General features: G+C 43.5%; 1 protein-coding gene across 20 annotated transcripts in view; it reads right to left on the reverse strand.

Annotated features, from left to right (window-relative positions):
- Nucleotides 1-17,778, reverse strand: part of FAM228A (family with sequence similarity 228 member A) — a 46,991-nt gene extending 29,213 nt beyond the window's left edge. For 2 of the 20 annotated variants that reach the window (XM_063790071.1, XM_009442125.3), the window contains exons 1-8: nucleotides 17,216-17,300; nucleotides 16,817-16,923; nucleotides 16,515-16,724; nucleotides 14,519-14,587; nucleotides 13,088-13,276; nucleotides 9,001-9,088; nucleotides 8,728-8,878; nucleotides 1,839-1,959 (exon numbers count right to left, since the gene is read on the reverse strand). In XM_063790071.1, the coding sequence (XP_063646141.1) occupies nucleotides 1,839-1,959; nucleotides 8,728-8,878; nucleotides 9,001-9,088; nucleotides 13,088-13,276; nucleotides 14,519-14,587; nucleotides 16,515-16,724; nucleotides 16,817-16,909 (921 nt within the window). In that variant the 5' untranslated portion in view covers nucleotides 16,910-16,923; nucleotides 17,216-17,300. Of the gene's footprint in view, nucleotides 1-934; nucleotides 1,178-1,637; nucleotides 1,960-3,800; nucleotides 3,939-8,727; nucleotides 8,879-9,000; nucleotides 9,089-13,087; nucleotides 13,277-14,518; nucleotides 14,588-16,514; nucleotides 16,725-16,816; nucleotides 16,924-17,215; nucleotides 17,301-17,671 lie in introns of those variants that run through there. The other 18 variants (XM_024354242.3, XM_009442122.3, XR_010149603.1 and 15 more) reach the window with 17 other exon arrangements.
- Between the last annotated feature and the right edge of the window lie 359 nt (nucleotides 17,779-18,137).

An 18,137-nucleotide genomic window follows, 5' to 3' on the forward strand; every position in this document is an offset into this window, starting at 1 on the left:
AGGTGTTGGTCAAAGGGTACAAACTTTCTGTGGTAAGTACTGAGGCAGGACAACAGGGTCTGGAGACAGGGACAACAGCAAGGTCTGAGAAAACAGCAAGGTCTGGGCGCAGGAAATCCAAGGCCAATTCGAGCTGCCTTCCCAAAGCTGGATCAAAAGGAAAACACCTGGGTCTGGGGGCAGGGAACCTGAGGCCAATTAACACACACTTCTGAAAGCGGAACCAAAAGGAAAACCCCATCTCCCCAAGCCAAGCAGCAAAAGATCAAAGGCTACTCTCCCTACAACATCTTAGATGGAAAGGGAGAGTGCCCTGGATTAGCTGCAGCCAACACGGGGACCATCCCTTCATCTGCGTAGAGCGCCAATTCACCTCAGCCTTTAATTAGCCAGGGACCAAATCCTTCATCCAGATAAGGGGTAGCAGATAAGAACCTCAAACAGGGAACTTAACACCCTTGAGCCCTTGCTGGGTCTGCTCCCACCCTGCAGAGCTTTCTGTCTTGAATAAATCCCTGCTTTCGCTGCTTCGCTCCCGCGTTTCATTCCTCTGCTACTCTGTGTGTTTTGGTCAATTCTTTGTTCAAAATGCCAAGGACCTGAACAACTCATAGTGAAGACCCTCCACGAGTAACAGTAGGTTCTAGAGGCCTAATGGACAACACAGATACTACAGTTACTAATAACATATACTTGCAATTTGCTCAGAGAGTAGATTGTGAGTATTCTCACCACACACACGAAAACAGTAAATGTGAGCTGGTGGATATGTCAACAAGCTTGACTGTGGCAAACATTTCACAATGAATACCTATAGCAAATCATCACGTTGTACCTCTTGAATATTTGAAAAATATACGGAATGAGGAGCTCCCTGTGCTCTCAGATATAATTATGCTCAGAGGAAACTGCTGAAGAGTCACAGGTAACTTACCACAGACGGAGAATCCCTTACTCCCTGGAGAGACCGGGGACAGCGATGGGACTGAGCAGGAGCTGGGTCACAAAATACCTATCCAGGCTCACAGGCTGGAAAGCAGCAGCAGTCCCCCATCCTGTGTGTGTGGTGGCGAGGGGTGGGAGTGACGCTGTCAGGTCCTGAGCTGAGCGGTGGCCCACCAAGCCCCCTAGGCCTTCCCTGGGAGGGTCCTGCGCCTCAGGCCTCAGGGTACAGGGCCTGGCGGAGAGAATGGAAGGGGAAATAGACCAGGAGCTGAAAACTGTGTCAAATGAACCATGAGCTCTGGATAAGAAATCCGTACTCAGAAAATTCCTACATATAAAAATACCTTTTAAATATCAAAAAATCTCATCTTGCCCTAATTTTTTGGTATAAATTTCATTTCAAAAACTTCCCACCAGTTGTGTGTGGACTAAGGAGAACACCATTTTTGGTGCAGTTTGGATGGAGTAAGTGGAAAATGGTAGGAAAGTGGCAGAAGGGCAAAGGCCCGGGCGAAGGCGCTGAAGAAATCTCAGGGGGAAAAGCCCCTGTGGCCAGGTTGGCCCTCACCTCGGAAGGACAGGATGTCTCCGGAAAGTGGGGTCCAGGTCCCACATTTACCACTTGTCTGAGTTTCTTCATGCAAGGCTTCCCCGCCCGAGGGGCCCTGTCAGAGCTGCAGTGCTGAGCCTGAGGCCACCGCCATTTCTCCCTCCTCCTCTTCACGCCCTTCTTCTTGGGCCATGCCTCCTCCGCCCTTGGGTGCCTGTCTGACAGGGAGGGCTGTGGCGGTGGCTCATTCTGGAACCAGTATGTGCTGCTCGTGGGTGCTGCAAAGCCCTGCATGCCAGCCCCGCCCCAGGCCTCTGCTCACCAGACCCTTTCTTTCACCCACTTTGTTCTTCTGGCTGAGCTTTGAGGAAAGGAACTGCCTTTCAAACGCAGCCTGACTTAGGTCGGCCGTCTTTTTCTCTTTTCTTTTCTGTTTCTTGTCTGCACAGATGAGCTTTTCAGGACTGTGAAGAAAAGCAGAAAAAATTGTCTCGATTCAGCACAGATGGAATTGTTCCATCAAATAGTTTCCGAAGATTAATGCAATGAACTCAATCGTCACTTTTGAGAAGGAACGACTGACCAGCCATCACTGGTGGCTGTCCCTCAATCTGCCTGCCCTGTCCGTACCTCTGCTGGCCCAGTTCCTAGGGAGGTGGTGACTTGGGGACCCTTCCCCAGCCATGGCTGAGGCACCAGGTCCAGAGCTTCAATCCCTATGGCTGTAGTTGGGACAAAGGGGCTTCCAGGCAGCCTCTGAGTGCTCAAACCAGAAAGTCAGGCAGAACGGCGCCTCCACTTGCCAGCACTCACAGGAAAGCACAGAAAGCCCATGTGCAAAGAAAGAGAAACAGAGCAGGTTCACGAAGAGAAGTAATGGTGAGTGCCACATAGCCCCAAAGAGGCAGGGACCAGCCTCCCAGTCAGTCCCCCGAGCGCCTGGCTCCAGCCTCCCAGTCCGTCCCCCAAGCAGCCTGGCTCCCTTCCTGGCTTGGCTTCCATGACATACCAGTGCTCTCTAACATATCGAGCCCCCTCCCGCCTTTCCTTTGAGAAGGATTCTGGCTTTTGTCATCAAACTGTCTCTGCCTCACCTCGCCACGTGCTCTCAAGTCCTTTTCTTACTTCATCAAATAGCCACACGAGGCATCCTCTGGGTGTGTCCTCCCGGAGGAATTTCACCAGGGCTGCCACCATTTCTGCCCCAGGAAGCCTAGCCCTATTGAGGGAAATAAGCCTTCTCTTTTCTTCCTCCATTAATTCATTCAACAACCACTTATTCATGATCTACTATGCTCCAGCTAAGTGCTGGGACCACCAAGATAGTAAGACGCCGTCCCTGCCCTCAAGGGGCTTGCTGATGGAGGAAAGGGCCAGTAAGGGGCTGGAGAGTTCTGTGTCCCTGTGATAACTGCCCTCTTGCCTGCACTGGAATGGCCAGTGACAGACAGAGGGAGCAAAGGCAGGCAACAGCCTGGCAGGTCAGGGAGTTAAGAATGTGCTGACTTGACCCAGAGGTTTTCATGGTTAATCAATCTTCCTTTTATTTAAGTTGATGGGACTTCTGTGATGAGGCCGGAAAGGGTGGTAGGGCCCAGATGGTGCCTCATGTGCCATGTTGGGGGCCTGGGCTTTGTCATAAGGGGAATGGCACTGAAGGGTTTCCAGTGGAGGAGTGCTGATCACTTTAAAAAGACCACTCTGGCTGCTGGGCAAAAAATGGATTGCAGGAGACCAGCCTGAAGGAAGAATACCAGCGGAGGAGCCAGAGGGGAGATGACGCCAACAAAGCAACATGAAGCCTTTGTCTTGTTGTGGGGGTGGGGGGGCTATGTAATTACTGGTGTTTAAATAAAAATGTTTGTTAAAATGATAAAGGAACCATAAAACCAGAAATAATACATAAAACTTCCAAATCACTAGGGGAAGCATAAACAAAGTAGCACTGTTTATTCCAACAAAACTCAGGATGGGGAATGAAAACAAAATATTGAGAGCGTATAACAGACCTCCTGTTTGTGTAGAATATAGAAGTCTGCACAGGCTAAAAGTCCTGCTGAAATAAATAGAGAAGAAAAAGCAGAAAATTTACTACCAAAATTAAGAATTTTAAAATCACTGGACAGCTTTAAAAAGAATTCCAGAGAGGGGAGAGCCTTCAGGAATGAGTTGACAACCTCCAACTCTTACCTTCCTCTGTGGGAGCATTTCAAGTACCAGGTCACCAATATTAAGTACCAAGGTAGAGACTGATTTCTCTGTGCTTCTAGCATCTTTGGTGGATTTTTTGTCTTTGGGTCTGGTTGATGTCCTGACAGGTGGGTATTTAACCTTGTTCTCAACATCACCCTCCCGCTAAGAGGCAAGTCAAGCAATGTGCTTGGTTTCTCAATGGAGGACAGAAACTCTCCAGGCCCCGAGTACAGACAGCATTTCCCAAAACCTATTTGAAAAAGAATCAAGGAGGGGTGGGGAGGGGGAAGGGAGAGCATTAGGAAAAATAGCTAATGCATGCTGGGCTTAATACTTAGATGGGTTGATCACCTAGGCAAACATTTACCTGTGTAACAAACCTGCACAATCTGCACATGTATGCCAGCTCTAAAAATAAAAATTAAAAAAATCAAATAGAAATTCTAGATCTATAACTGAAAATAATAATTCAAAGGATGGGTTTAACAACAAACAGACACAACAGAAGAGATAATAAAATATCTGGAACCAAACATGGAAAGACAAAAAGGATAGAAAATATACAAAAATAAGAGACAGGGGATCAGTGAGAAAATCTAAAATATGTTTAACTGGAGTACCCAAAAGAGAGGAGAGGAGAATATGGCAGAGGGAACAAAGAGAAAATAACTGAAAACTTTCTAGAACTAACTAAAGACAACCTACAGATTCAAGAAGACCCATGAATTCCAAGTAGGATAAATAAAAAGAAATCCACATCTAGAAACATCACATAAAACTACAAAAAATCAAAGACAATGAGAAAATCGTAAAAGCATCCAGGGGAAAAGACAGATTACCTTCAAAGGAACAACAGTAAGACTAGCAAGTGACTTCTCAATTGAAAGAGTAAAAGACAACAAGATATATGTTGAAAGAAAATAACTGCCAACCTAACATTCTTAATCCTGAAAACATCCTTTAAGAATGAAGGTGAAGTCTGAAAAGGCTAAATGTTGTATGATTCCAACCATATGACATTCTGTAAAAGGCAAAACAATGGATACAGCTAAAAAAAAAATCACTGGTTGCTAGGGGTTAGTGGGGAAGAAAGATGAATGGGCAGAGACGATTTTTAGGACAGTGAAACTATTCTGTGTGACACTGGAACAGAATGATGGATACATGTCATTGTACATTTGTCAAAATGCATAGAATGTACAACATCAAGAGTGAACCCTAATGTAAACTATGAACTTTGGGTGATAATGTCAATGTAGTTTGTACCACTGTGGTGCAGGATGTCAACAGTGGAGGAGGTTGTGTTTGTTGGGGGACAGGAGGTGTACGAGAACTCTCTAGGTACCTTCCACTCACGTCTGCTGTGAACATAAAATTTGTTACGAAAAATAAAGTTAAGTTGAAAAAAGGAGGGAAATAAAGATGTCTTAAAGCAAACAGATTTTTCATGAGCAGATGCACATTTATGAAAACTGTAAACAATATTTCTGTTGTTTATTTGTTGTGAGGTACATGGTAGAGTAAAAATGACATGACATGAGACCTAGAATTTTCCCACAAAACTGTGAGCACAAAAGGGAAAGTGGGGTAAAGTGAGAGAGAGAGAGAAAGGCAAAATGTTGATGGCTGCTGAACCTGGGTGATAGGTACATAGGAATGTGTTGCACTCTCTACATTCAGTGCATTTGAAAATGTTTGTAATAAAATATTTTAAAAATGAGTCAGTGTAATTTTCCACAGGCGGGGCACAGAGGCTCACGTCTGTAAATCCCCCAGTACTCTGGGAAGCCAAGGTGAGCGGATCACTTGAGGTCAGGAGTTTGAGACCAGCCTGACCAACGTGAAACCCCTTCTCTACTAAAAATATAAAAATTAGCCAGGTGTGGTGGCAGGCACCTATAATCCCAGCTACTCAGGAGGCTGAGGCAGGAGAATCACTTGAACTTGAGAGGCAGAGGGTGCAGTGAGCCAAGATCGTGCCATTGCACTCCAGCCTGGGTAACAGAGCAAGACTACGTCTCAAAAAATAAAATAAAATAAAATAAAAATGTCCACATTAACAAAGGAGAAAAAATTAAATATCAATAAATGCATAAAAATTAATATATGTCAAAATCTATTATCTAAAAAAAGCTGATAGCAAACTAAGAAAATGAACTTCCTTAACTTACTAATGGAAATCTAAAAATAATGTAAAACACAAAAAACACCAAAAGCTTTCCCTTTGAGTTTAAGAAGAATACAATGAAGCCAATTTTCACCACTTCAACTTTGTGCCAGAGATCTTAACTGGTACTGTAAGGTAAGGAAAAGAAATAAAAGGTATAAGGAATGGAAAACAAGAAATAAAATTCTCTTTATTAGAAGATAATATTGTGGGCTGGGCAGAGTGGCTCACACCTGTAATCCCAGTACTTTGGGAGGCCGAGGCAGGTGGATCACCTGAGGTCAGGAGTTCGAGACCAGCCTGGCCAACATGGTGAAACCTCATCTCTACTAAAAATACAAAAATTAGCCGGGTGTGGTGGTGCACACCTGTAATCCCAGCTACTCAAGAGGTTGAGGCGGAGGTTGTAGTGAGCCAAGATTATGCCACTGCACTCCAGCCTGGGTGACAGAGCGAGACTCCATCTCAAAAAAATAAAAAGAATATTGTGTACATAGAAAATCCAAAAGACTCTATAGATGAAATGTTAGAATTCATAATAAAGTTTAGCAAGGTTGCCAAATACAAATTCAACATATGAAATCATTTTTATTTCTATACATTACAATTACCTAGAAAATGAAATTATATATAATAATAAAATAGGAATAAGAAAGAATAAATCTAAACAAAGATCTACAAGACCTTTAGACAGTTTCTTATCCATAGTACTTACTGACATTTGGGGCTGAGTAATTCTTTGTTGTAGGATATTTGGCTGCATCCCTGCCCTATGTCCAGTAGATGCCTGTAGAACCCCATGCCCCTGACAACCAGAAATGTCTCCAAACATTGCCAGCTTCTTAATCAATTTGATTAAGAACCACTCCTTTACATAAAATAAGACCCACACTAATGGAGAGATATATACCATGTTCATGGATTAGAGGACTCAAAATTGTAAAGATGTCAATTCTCCCCAAATTGATCTACAGATTCAATGCAATCCCAATCAAAATCCCAAGTATTAGGTTGGTGTAAAAGTAATTGTGGTTTTTGCCATTACTTTTTTATTTGTTTGTATGTGTGTATGTCTACATGAAACTTGAGCTAATTATAAAATATATTGGTGTATTTGTTCTATCAGGTATCAAAACTCATTAAAAAGCTATAGTAAACAAATAGGCTAGGATAGAGAACCTGGAAATTAAGTATACATAACAGCACTGAATTTGTATAAAAGTCTACACTGCAGAACAGCAGGGAAATGATATTTTCAATAAATGGTACTGAGGAAAATGGGTATCATTAAAGGGAAAAAATTCAATTGGGCCCCACATAAAATACATACAAAAAGCAATTCTAACTGTATTATAAGCCTAAATTTGAAAAGCAAAACTATAAAAGCAGGCCAGGCACGGTGGCTCACACCTGTAATCCCAGTACTTTGGGAGGCCAAGGCAGGTGGATCACCTGAGGTCAAGAGATCAAGACCATCCTGGCCAACATGGTGAAACGCCATCTCTACTAAAGATACAAAAATCAGCTGGGTGTGGTGGCGCACACCTGTAGTCTCAGCTACTCAGGAGGCTGAGGCAGGAGAATCACTTGAACCCGGGAGGCAGAGGTTGCAGTGAGCCACGATCGTGCCACTGTACTCCAGCCTGACAATAGAATGAGACTCCATCTCAAAAAAAAAAAAAAAAAAAAAAGGCCATACAGCTTTTGGAAAAGACATCTTAAAATAATGTATAAAAAGCACTAGTTATAAATATTTGACTATATCAAAATTAAGAGATTGCGCCACTGCATTCCAGCCTGGACGACAGAGCGAGACTCAGACTCAAAAATAAATAAATAAATAAATAACAAATGTGGATTGTGGAAACCAAAATACCAAACTGGATTGTTCATAATAGCCAAAATGTGGTAACAACCCAAATGTCCACAACAGTGGATTGCTTAAATGATAGCATAGTCAAATATAATGGAATATAATCAGAAAACAGAAGTTAATACACTGGAGTTATATGCAACAACAGAAAGGAATCTGAAAAACATAATGGTGAGCAAAAGCAGTCACACAATGAACTGTACATGTACAAACCCTCAACAGATGAATTTTATGATATGTAAGCTGTATCTTTTTTTTTTTTTTTTTTGACAGTGTCTCACTCTGTTGCCAGGCTGGAGTGCAGTGGCATGATCTCGACTCACTGCAACTTCTGCTTCCCGAGTTCAAGCGATTCTCCTGCCTCAGTCTCCCGAGTAGCTGGGATTATAGGCATCTGCCATGATGCCCAGCTAATTTTTGTATTTTTAGTAGAGATGGGGTTTCACCATGTTGGCCAGGCTAGTCTCAAACTCCTGACCTCAGGTGGTCCACCTGCCTCGGCCTCCCAAAGTGCTGGGATTACAGGTGTGAGCCACCGTGCCCGGCCTGTAAACTATATCTTAATAAAGATGTTTTTTAAAGAGTCAGTCATAAAAGAATAAATGCTTTCAGGTTCTGTTTATATGAAATTCAAAAATACGCAAGATAAACTATATTGTTTAAGGATACAAAGTTAGTTGATAACACCACAGGGAGAGCAAGGAGGTGAACACTTATAAAGTGAAATGAGCTCTGGGGCAGGGAGAAGACTGTCTCGGGAGGGGGCAGGCTCCCTTTCTTGAAATGGCTGGTGATTCCACAGGACTGACTCAGGGACTCGGTAAGCTGTTTATGTTTTATTCTGTCCTCTACATATATTTCATAATACAAAGGTGATGATAATAATAATAAAACTATAAACTACTAAAAGACAAAAGTGTGACTAGTTACAAGAGCTTCAGTAGGAAATAAAGTAAGTTGCAAGTTAAACAAATATTTGTTTGTTCTGCTCATCTGTACCTGTATTTGTAAGTTTTACTCCTGGCTCTTGCAGAGGCTTTATGCCACTCTTTTGGAATCACACAGTGTGAAGTGAAAGTGAAGTAGGGCGAGCTGGCATGCAGCCTGGCCTTCTCTATTTCTTTAAGTTCTTTTATGGAATGTCGTTTTCCTACAGGAAGATAAAAAATCGAAATCAACACTCTTCAAGAACTCCAGTTGCTCTTGAAGGAGTGAGAAATCACTGGACAATTAGCAGTCTCAAAAAAATGAGGCCCAGTGATCACAAAGCACCTGTCTCACACTGAAGACCAGTTCTCTTCTCTTCATCCACCTCTTGCTGTCTTTGAAACAGAGGATCAACAAATGGTGGGACTGTAACCTACAAGAGAAATGAGACTCTTTGAGTACCAGACTGCAGTCTGTATTAAGCTTTTAAAATGTGTCCCACATAAAGATGGGAACAATAGACCCTGAGGACTACAAGAGTGGGAAGGGCAGGAGGGGGCGAGGGTTGAAAAACGACCTATTCGGGACTCTGCTTACTACCAGGGTGACAGATTCAATTGCACCCCAACCTCAGCACCCCAACCTCGTACCCCAATATACCCGCGTAACAAACCTATATGTGTACCCCCAAATCTAAAAGTTGAAATTTAAATAAATAAAATCTGACCTAAACATTCAAGTATGCCCTTACTGTATACCAAAGCAGCTGAGAAGAAAGGCCCCAGAATGTGCCAATCTACACCTCAGATGAGGATGTCGTACAGAGCCTTAAATGGCTGAACTGAGGGAGGGACGGAGGGAGGGCCGCCCAGATAGAAGAGACGCACTTCTGTTAAGCGCTCTACTGTGTCATTGCATCAGCCAGTAAATATTTGTGTTGCCATTGTGTGCCACATCCAGGCTAGATCCTGTCTTCAAGGATCTCCTGGTCTAGACAGCCTAGTCATCCACAGTGACAATCCACTCCTGAGAGGGGCTGGCTCAGGATCCTGTAGGAGCAGGGGCAGTGCTAACTTAGCCTGGGCGGAGGCATGCCTCCTAGGGAAGCTGACAACTGGTCTGTAAGGGCCTGTGAGAACAGAGGGTCAGGTGACCAGAGCTATGAGTTTGTGTCAAAGGGTAGGGACATACAGAAGTATTTTTTCTTCCCGCTCCTGATAAGCCTTAGACAGAGGGACTATTTTTCCCCTCCATTTCCCCCACAGCACTCATCCCAGTGCTGGACTGAAGTGCTAGGTAAACAATTACTGAATAAACTAGGCAGCATAACATGTACTGCCTCCAGCACCCCAGATGATGACATTCTACCCAGAACCAGAAGAATCTGTTCATCTTCATATGACTGACCTGGCTTGGTTTTCTGGGAGAAGCAAAAGAAACCACTTCCATCTTCAGAGCCATACATATTTTTTAAAAAATTAATAGTCATATCAGGTGGCTACTTCTGCTGCATGGGAGCAAAAAACTGAAACCTACATTTCTCCATTTTAACTCCTGTATTGGCAGTGTAAAAATCTGAAGACTCATTATAACCTCAAGTATTAGCGCTCCCGGGCAGCCTGTGCTGACATCCTTCCTGTATCTCCAGTAGAAAGGAGTGTTCCCTCCCACGTCCCATAATCCCTGTGCTGACTTCTGTGACACTCGCCACGCTCCACTGCACAAGCTGTCCACACCTCTCTCTCTCCTTCTTGTGCTTCAAGTTTGCTGAATGTGAGTAAATGAATGAACAAATGATCACACGTATCCATGCCTTGTGCACAGTGTAAATTCCACAGGAGTCTAAATTACTTTGAGTTCCTATTCTAAAACTCAAAGGAAATGCTTTTGTAGATTTTTTTTGATGAATAGACAATAACTACAAGACTTCTAAAATGACTAGGTTTTCCCCCACTCCAGAGCTCCTAAGAATAAAAAACCAAAGAAACCTGCTCTACCTTTCCATAATTTGGTTTCTTTTTCTTCATATAAAAGGATCGTAGGCTTGGCACAGTGGCTCACACCTGTGATCCCAGCACTTTGGGAAGCCAAGGCAGGTAAATCACCTGAGGTCAGGAGCTCAAGACCAGCCTGACCAACATGGCGAAACCCCGTCTCTACTAAAAATACAAACAATTAGCCAGGCATGGTGGCACATGCCTGTAATCCCAGCTACCTGGCAGGCTAAGGCAGGAGAACTGCTTGAACCCCAGAGGCAGAAGTTGCAGTAAGCCAAGATCACACCATTGTACTCCAGCTTGGGCAACAAGAGCAAAACTCTGTCTCAAAGAAAAATTTAAAAAAATTTAAAAAGGGATTGTATACTTCAGGATTATAATGGTCTTCACATATAATTTCCTTCAGATATAAAATATACTTAAGGGAAAAATCACTAGATACAAACTGTTTTGCAAGATTCATATTATAAAAGCCAAATACTGCATTTCATTTTTATATAAAAGCATAGCTTCAAACGGTTGGAAGAAACTGCTGAAGTAGTTTGGACTGCAATGAGACTCCACCACCTTCTGGGAGAAGTAATCATCTAGCTTTAGTCTAAAGTCATCCATGGGCCTTTCAGAACTTTCTGCTCCATGAGGCAGGTACTTTTTTTGGTAATTTTAACCTCAAGAAAGTCCGTCCTTAGGTTGAGTTTAAATCTGCCTTGTAACTTGCAGGTACAGACACTAGTTCTACACATCTAATTCATCGGCTAATGTCGGCCTTCAAAATACTTAAAAGGTTCATTCCCCTTCGTGTCATTTCCTTGGGCCAAATACCCCACCTCTTTCCAGTTTTCTTCCTATAAAGCGGTGTCAAGACTCAACTCTTTTCTAAAGGTTTTGCAACTGATGAGGGTCCCTTCAACAGTGTGACATCAGGAATGACAGGTTAAGGACAGGATAGACCAAGACTCTGATGCTTCCCACTCTAAGCACAGCCTCTCTTGCCTGAGAGATGTATGTTTTCTTGGAATCCAGCTCATATGGTTGATTCACAATGACTTTACTGACATTTAAAATTACTTGGACTTCAACACATGCCATTTCTAAGATCTTCCTCCCTATACCCATGAAATCACATTTCTGGACACAAATATAAAACTTTGCACTTTGGAGATCTGGATTCAATCTTGAGCTCTGCCCCTTAAGAGTGTGTAGGAAAAAGTATTTAAGGTAAATATTCAGAAATTGTGCTCAGTAAATATACTTAAATGTTCTAATATTTCAGCTAACCTACTCTAGGGTCTCACTGTCACTCAGGATGGAGTGCAGTGACACGATCATGGCTCACTGCAACCTCCGCCTCCCAGGCTCAAGTGATCCTCCCACCTCAACCTCCCAAGTAGCTGGGACTACAAGTGCACAAAACCACACCTGGGTTTTTTTTTTTTTTTTGTACAGACGGGTTTTTGCCATGTTGCCCAGGCTGGTCTTGAACTCCTGGACTCAAGCAATCCATCCACCTCAGCCTCCCAAAGTGCTGGGATTACAGGGGTGACCCACTGCACCCAGCCACTACTCTAGATATCTACTAGATATGTGGGGGTAAGAAAGATCCAGTAGTGCACACCTAAAGCTAACAGATTTGTATTTGATACTGCAAATAGAGAGACCTAAATTCTGAGAGCTGACCTCAAAATAAAAAAAAAATCTCTAAATTAAGAAACCAAATTTTTGTAAAGCCAAACTGTAGAACAGAGTATAGAAACTGTTAGTCCTAATACCTACTGGTTGGCTAAGTCAGCCATGCAATACCATTCTCCTTTGCCCACTTCCTACTAGAGAGATGAGAAAGCCACAGTGGCTTTCCAGGCCCTGCTTATGGCTAGGACTTGCTTCATGACCCAGTCCTGGCCAATGAGACCTAAGGGAAAGTTGGCTAGGGGCCTCTGGGGACTCTTTTTGCTTCCTGCAAAGGAGTAGGGTAAGAGAAGAGGCCCCTGGCACCATTCCTTACCCCTTCCTCCTGCCCTGAATGAAGACCTAATATCTGGAGCTATAAGCAACCATCAGGCAAATGTGAGAATGATGGGGATAAACTGAAAATACTAAGGATAGCAGAATAGAATAGGAAAAAACCTGACATTGTTATGCTGTCAGAACCCACCACGAGACCACCTACCTCTTAATTTCTTGTGAAGTAAATGCCCTTACGGTTTAAGCCACAGTAACTCCATTAACGTCTACATAAAAATCATTCCTGATAAATCTAGTTCCAAATCAACACTCCTATCCCCTCCAACCTCAGGCTTAAGAATGCAATACGTGTGTTACAATTCAATGAACTCATCTTAAATATAAAAATAAGCTGGAAACTATTTGTATAACCAGTGAAATTGTTAGACCAACTCTTCAAATTATACTCTATTTGAAAAATAAAACATCAGTACCATTTTATGTCTGTGCTGTAAATAATATTCAACATTCTCTTGTTTCATTTTAAGCTCTTTATATGAAATTACTTTTTCCATAATTCTCTGCTGAAGAGGCTCTGCAACATTTTCAACCCATTTTTTATGTAACATCTCTTTTCTTCTTTCCTTAAAAGTATCCACATGCTGAAAATACGTATCCAATCTCTAGTGAAGTGATACAAAAAAGGAAAATAAATTATAAAGAAATGTTTCATTTACTATCATTCGAGTAAGGGGGAAAAAAAAAATTGTTCTCTCTACTAAGCTCTCAGCCACATTCGGGTTGCGAAGTCCCAGTATAAGATAACTGAAGCACAGAATAAAGTGCAGTAAGAGAAGCTGGGAACACAGAGCAGAAGAACTCATATAAACTTCTAAACCATAACTGTGCCTTCAGATTTAACCATATCTAACTCATGAATCAGATTAAGCTATTCCTAACTCATGAAACTCTTGTTTCTTTTTCAGGATTTCCAAGCATTCCCTGGTCACCCACACTCTGTGTCTAGCCTTCACCATCAGGAAAGTCTGGGACAAAACTGGTAGAGTAGAAAGCACACTAGACTTTGACACCTCTCTCTGGCCTGTGAAAGAGAGGTAATCCCATCTACCTCTTTGGATGCTTAAATGGGAATTTATGTGCACTTTCTTTACACATTGTAAATCACAATTCAAATGTCAAAGTTTTATTCTTTTTTGTTTAAAAGACAGGGTCTCACTCTGTCATCCAGGCTGGAGTATAGTGGCATGATCACAGTTCACTACAGCCCCAACCTCCTGAGCTCAAGCAATCCTCTTGCCTCAGCCTCCTGAGTAGCTGGGACTACAGGCGCGTGCCACCATGTCTGGCTAATTTTTTAATTTTTTTGTAGTGACAGGGCCTCACTATGTTGCCCAGGCTGGTCTCAAACTCTCAAACTCCTGGTTTCAAGCAATACTCTTGCTTCAGCCTCCCAAAGTATTATTATAACTCCGTCTCTCTCATTGAAATTAAATGCCCCTTAAGCTAATTTCGTAGTGACTATCAGTTACTGATTGGTCATAACCCTTAAAAGCTTATTTTGTTTCTAGTGGTTTTACTGCAATGTGGGAACATATGAGAAAGAGGCAAGTGTGAGTAGGAAAGAATTTCTATTCAGTACCAGGACGAAGAGAAGGAGCAATTGGAACAACTTCTCAGATCCCTTCAGGACAGATCCAAGTGGGATCAGGGACCTTTTAGTGATCCTGCAAGAAGGGGGCATGGCCTCAGATCCATGTAGTACAAACAAGTAAATTAGAGGATCCTCATTACTCCTGCAAAATGAGTCTCTTGGATCACGGTGACATAAACTCTTGGCCATGTTGTTCTGCACACTCTTGCTCCCCTAGAACATACGTAGAATGCAGCGTGGAGCCAACTCTTACCTTCACAATGGAATTTTCTCTAAATAATATTGCACGTACTGCTTCATCAATGTCTTCTCTAGCTAATACCTAAAATTACAGAATTGAATATTAAGATGTGAATCCTGAAGAAACAAACTACAATGACAAAACTCAGTGTACTTTACCAATAGTTTTAGTGTAAATCTTGAGGCTTATTTGGTAACATAAAAATATGGAAAATTTCTAAACCCATTCTCTGTGAACTCGTCAACCAGGCTCGAGTGATTAATTCCAAGTCAATCTTATTTCATCCAATAAATCCCTACTCATTTTTCAGCACCCCCCCCCCACCCAGACTATTTTAAAAAAAATCCCTGATAGCATATTATTAAATTATGTTTTAAAGCACTAAAAAGCTTACTAAAGGAATCCTCTTTTCAGGCATTCAGTAGGTGTTTTTTGTTTGCTTGCTTTTTGAGACAAAGTCTGGCTGTCACCCAGGCTGCAGGGCAGTGGTATAATCCTGGCTCACTGTAACCTCCGCCCTCCAGGTTCAAGTGATTCTCCTGCCTCAGCCTCCCAAGTAGCTGGGATTACAGGCACATGACGCCACAGCTGGCTAATTTCTGTGTTTTTAGTAGAGACAGAGTTTCACCATGTTGGCCAGGCTGCTCTCGAACTCCTGACCTCAAGTGATCCACCCACCTTGGCCTCCCAAAGTGCTGAGATTATAGGCGTGAGCCACCCCACCCAGCTAGTAGGTGTGTCTTAAAGGGCCCTTGAAGTTTCCCGCCTTTTGCTAGATCTCTTCATAAGTCAAAAACCACAGAAAGTTCCCTTTAGTTCAACTGGTCCAGAATCTCAGAGCTAATTAGTGAGAGCTCATGGCCTCCAAACAACATCATCCACATCTAGGGACTTGCTATTTCCATTATGAGTTTGGGTAAAGCTGATGCATTTTAATCCCCACTTTAGGGCTTTTTCAGTTGGATCACTATGCACTAATCTCTAGCTTTTATTCTTATAGGACTAAATGTGAACAAATGAAAAGGCAATGAAAATCCAGTATCTGGAAGAGATAAATTGTTACATTAAAAATTATTGCTGATGAAAAATGATACAGGTTCTTAGAACTGTTATTCAATTTCTGATTCTTCTTTCTATTCTGCCACACTGAATGCATCACAACAAACTAAACCCCAAACTCAAATACCAAATCTGTGAATAAGAGAAATCTCAAAAAAGGAAAGTTGTTCTTTTTACCCACATATTTAATAGCTTCACATGAGATCTAAAATAATATTCAAACAGCTGCCCAGGTCTTCCTAAAATAAAGCTCTCTTTGTAATAGGAACAGGATCTTGCTTTAAAGCCTTCTCAGACTTATTTTAAGAAGACAGGCCAGGCAGGGTGGCTCACGCCTGTAATCCTAGTGCTTTGAAGGCCCAGGCAGGAGAATTACTTGAGCCCAGGAGTCTGAGGTTACAGAGAGCTATGATTGGGCCACTGCACCCCAGCCTGGGCTACAGAGCAAGAACCTGTCTCTAAAATATTTTTTTTAATTAAAATGAAGATGGCAACTGAAAAAGTATGTAAAACAATTAAACATGTATCCTGACACTACAATAAAAATTTAGAATTTATTTATTTATTTGGAGAAGCAGAACATATTGACAAGCATCTTGGGAAGTCACCTTCTTAAAGAACATCCTAGTAAGATTGTTAACAAATGTTATGTACATTCTTGAGTCAGATTCTCAAATAATCTTTGTTTAAAGAAATTAAACAGTTTTTGTCTTTGATGGCTCTTCTTTGTGATTTTGCCAGGAAATATAAGGAAAAGGTCATGATTTGCAGCAGCACTTTTCGAAATCCACAGCTTTCTGTGCACACACATAGAAAAATTAAGCATCTCAGTGCTCCGACCGCCACTAGGGCAAAAGGGGAAAAAGAAAGGAAATTTCCAAGAGTTTTTCACAGCGAGGCAAATCATAGGATGACACAAAATAATGAAACTTTATGAGAAAATCATTACCAGACGCTGAAGTATGCAGAATTGACTGGCAAGCCCAGACCTGGCTTCTGCCGGGGAGCTGGGGTGGCTGCCTTCACCCGCCCGGCTGCCCGCCCCCGTCGGTGCACCAGCCCCCAGGCTGGCGACTGGAAACACTCTTGGCCACCCTCTCGGCCAAATCTGAACCCGAACATTCCCCTTCAACACCTGCTCGCAGGCGCTGTCCCAATCCTGAGAACAGAAGCGAAATTAAGATAAACAGTTCCCAAACTCGAGGGGTCCCCCCCGCCAAAATGACGTCTCAAAACGCCACGTTATCTCACCTCCATTAAAGAAACGGACTCGGGCTCCGGCCATTCTCTTAACTTTTCTGGCCTGAAATGTTCATCATAACTCGAAGTTTTGGTGGCAGCCATGGACAGGAGAATCCCTGAGGGAAGAAAAGGTAAACTGAGGCTGAGAAAGACGGTTACCGTTGAGAGCCCGGCCTTTGGGCTCAGGGAGTGTTCAAATCCCGCTCGGCCCCTTTCTAAAAGCTGAGCCGAGTCACCCAACAAACCGGGATCCTCGGCGCCCTAGGCGCTTCAACAGGCCCGGCTACCCACTCCCGTGTCGTCCTCGGGCCAAAGCGGGCCTTTCCTCCGGGGCGCGCCGCCCTGGCCCTGCCACAGCCCTCCCTGGGCTCCGCGACCCCCAGGCCCGTAGGCCTCCCCGGGCCCCACCTCAGGCCAGCTCCGGGGGAAGTCGCAGGCCCCGCGGCTCCGTCCCGGTAGGGCTCCCCCGAGGCCGCGTCCTGGAGCGGCGACGGAGAAAGGAGCCCGCGGGCCCGAGCGTCGGGGCGCATGCGCCACGCCAGATCCCGGGGTGCTGCCCCGACGCCAGCTGGACGGTGACGCCGACGTCCCGGGAAAAGGAAGGGCGCCATTTGATTTCACAGCAAACGGGCGGTGACACCGACTTCCCGGGAAAGGGAAGGGCGCCATTTGATTTCACAGAAAACGGAAACGCAGTGATGAAGCCCAGCGCCTGACCCTCGCCCTCCCTCCACGTCTGTCTCGGGGGCGCCCTCCCCTCGCAGGAGCCAGGGCACGCGGGCCTTCAACCGCCGAGGCCCCCGCCGCCCTTCTGGACTTTTATCGAGGCATGTACACTAATACGAAAGAGAATTTGCCATTTACCTGTAAGATTGAGGGCGACAACGTAAGAGGAATGGTTTTAAGTGACGCGTCCGGCTTCTTACTCCCACTGAAGGGTGAAGGTGCCACAGGTGGACCTGGTTTGGATTCTGATGTGAAGAAACCGACTTCAAAACATTTGGGCCAATCAGGAAAATGCGAAAACTCTGACTACAAATTTAATGATATCTAGAACTATTGTTAATAGTTTAAGGTATGGTACATTATTCACAACCAAGATTTGACATAGCTACAGTCAAGATACAGGATATTATCTTGTATCAGGTGTATCAGGACACCACTACAAGGATTACTCTGTTTTCAGCCAATGTTTCTTCAAGTATGTTTTTTAGTCCTGCCTGTTTCTCTCGTCCTTCTGGGATTCTGATGACATGAATATTATTATAGCCCCCACAGCCACTTAAGCCTCTCTTCTTCCCTCCACCCCCAGTCTATTTTCTCATTTTTT

Source organism: Pan troglodytes, chromosome 12, assembly GCF_028858775.2.
Source record: "Pan troglodytes isolate AG18354 chromosome 12, NHGRI_mPanTro3-v2.0_pri, whole genome shotgun sequence".
In the NCBI taxonomy this organism is placed as follows: domain Eukaryota; kingdom Metazoa; phylum Chordata; class Mammalia; order Primates; family Hominidae; genus Pan; species Pan troglodytes.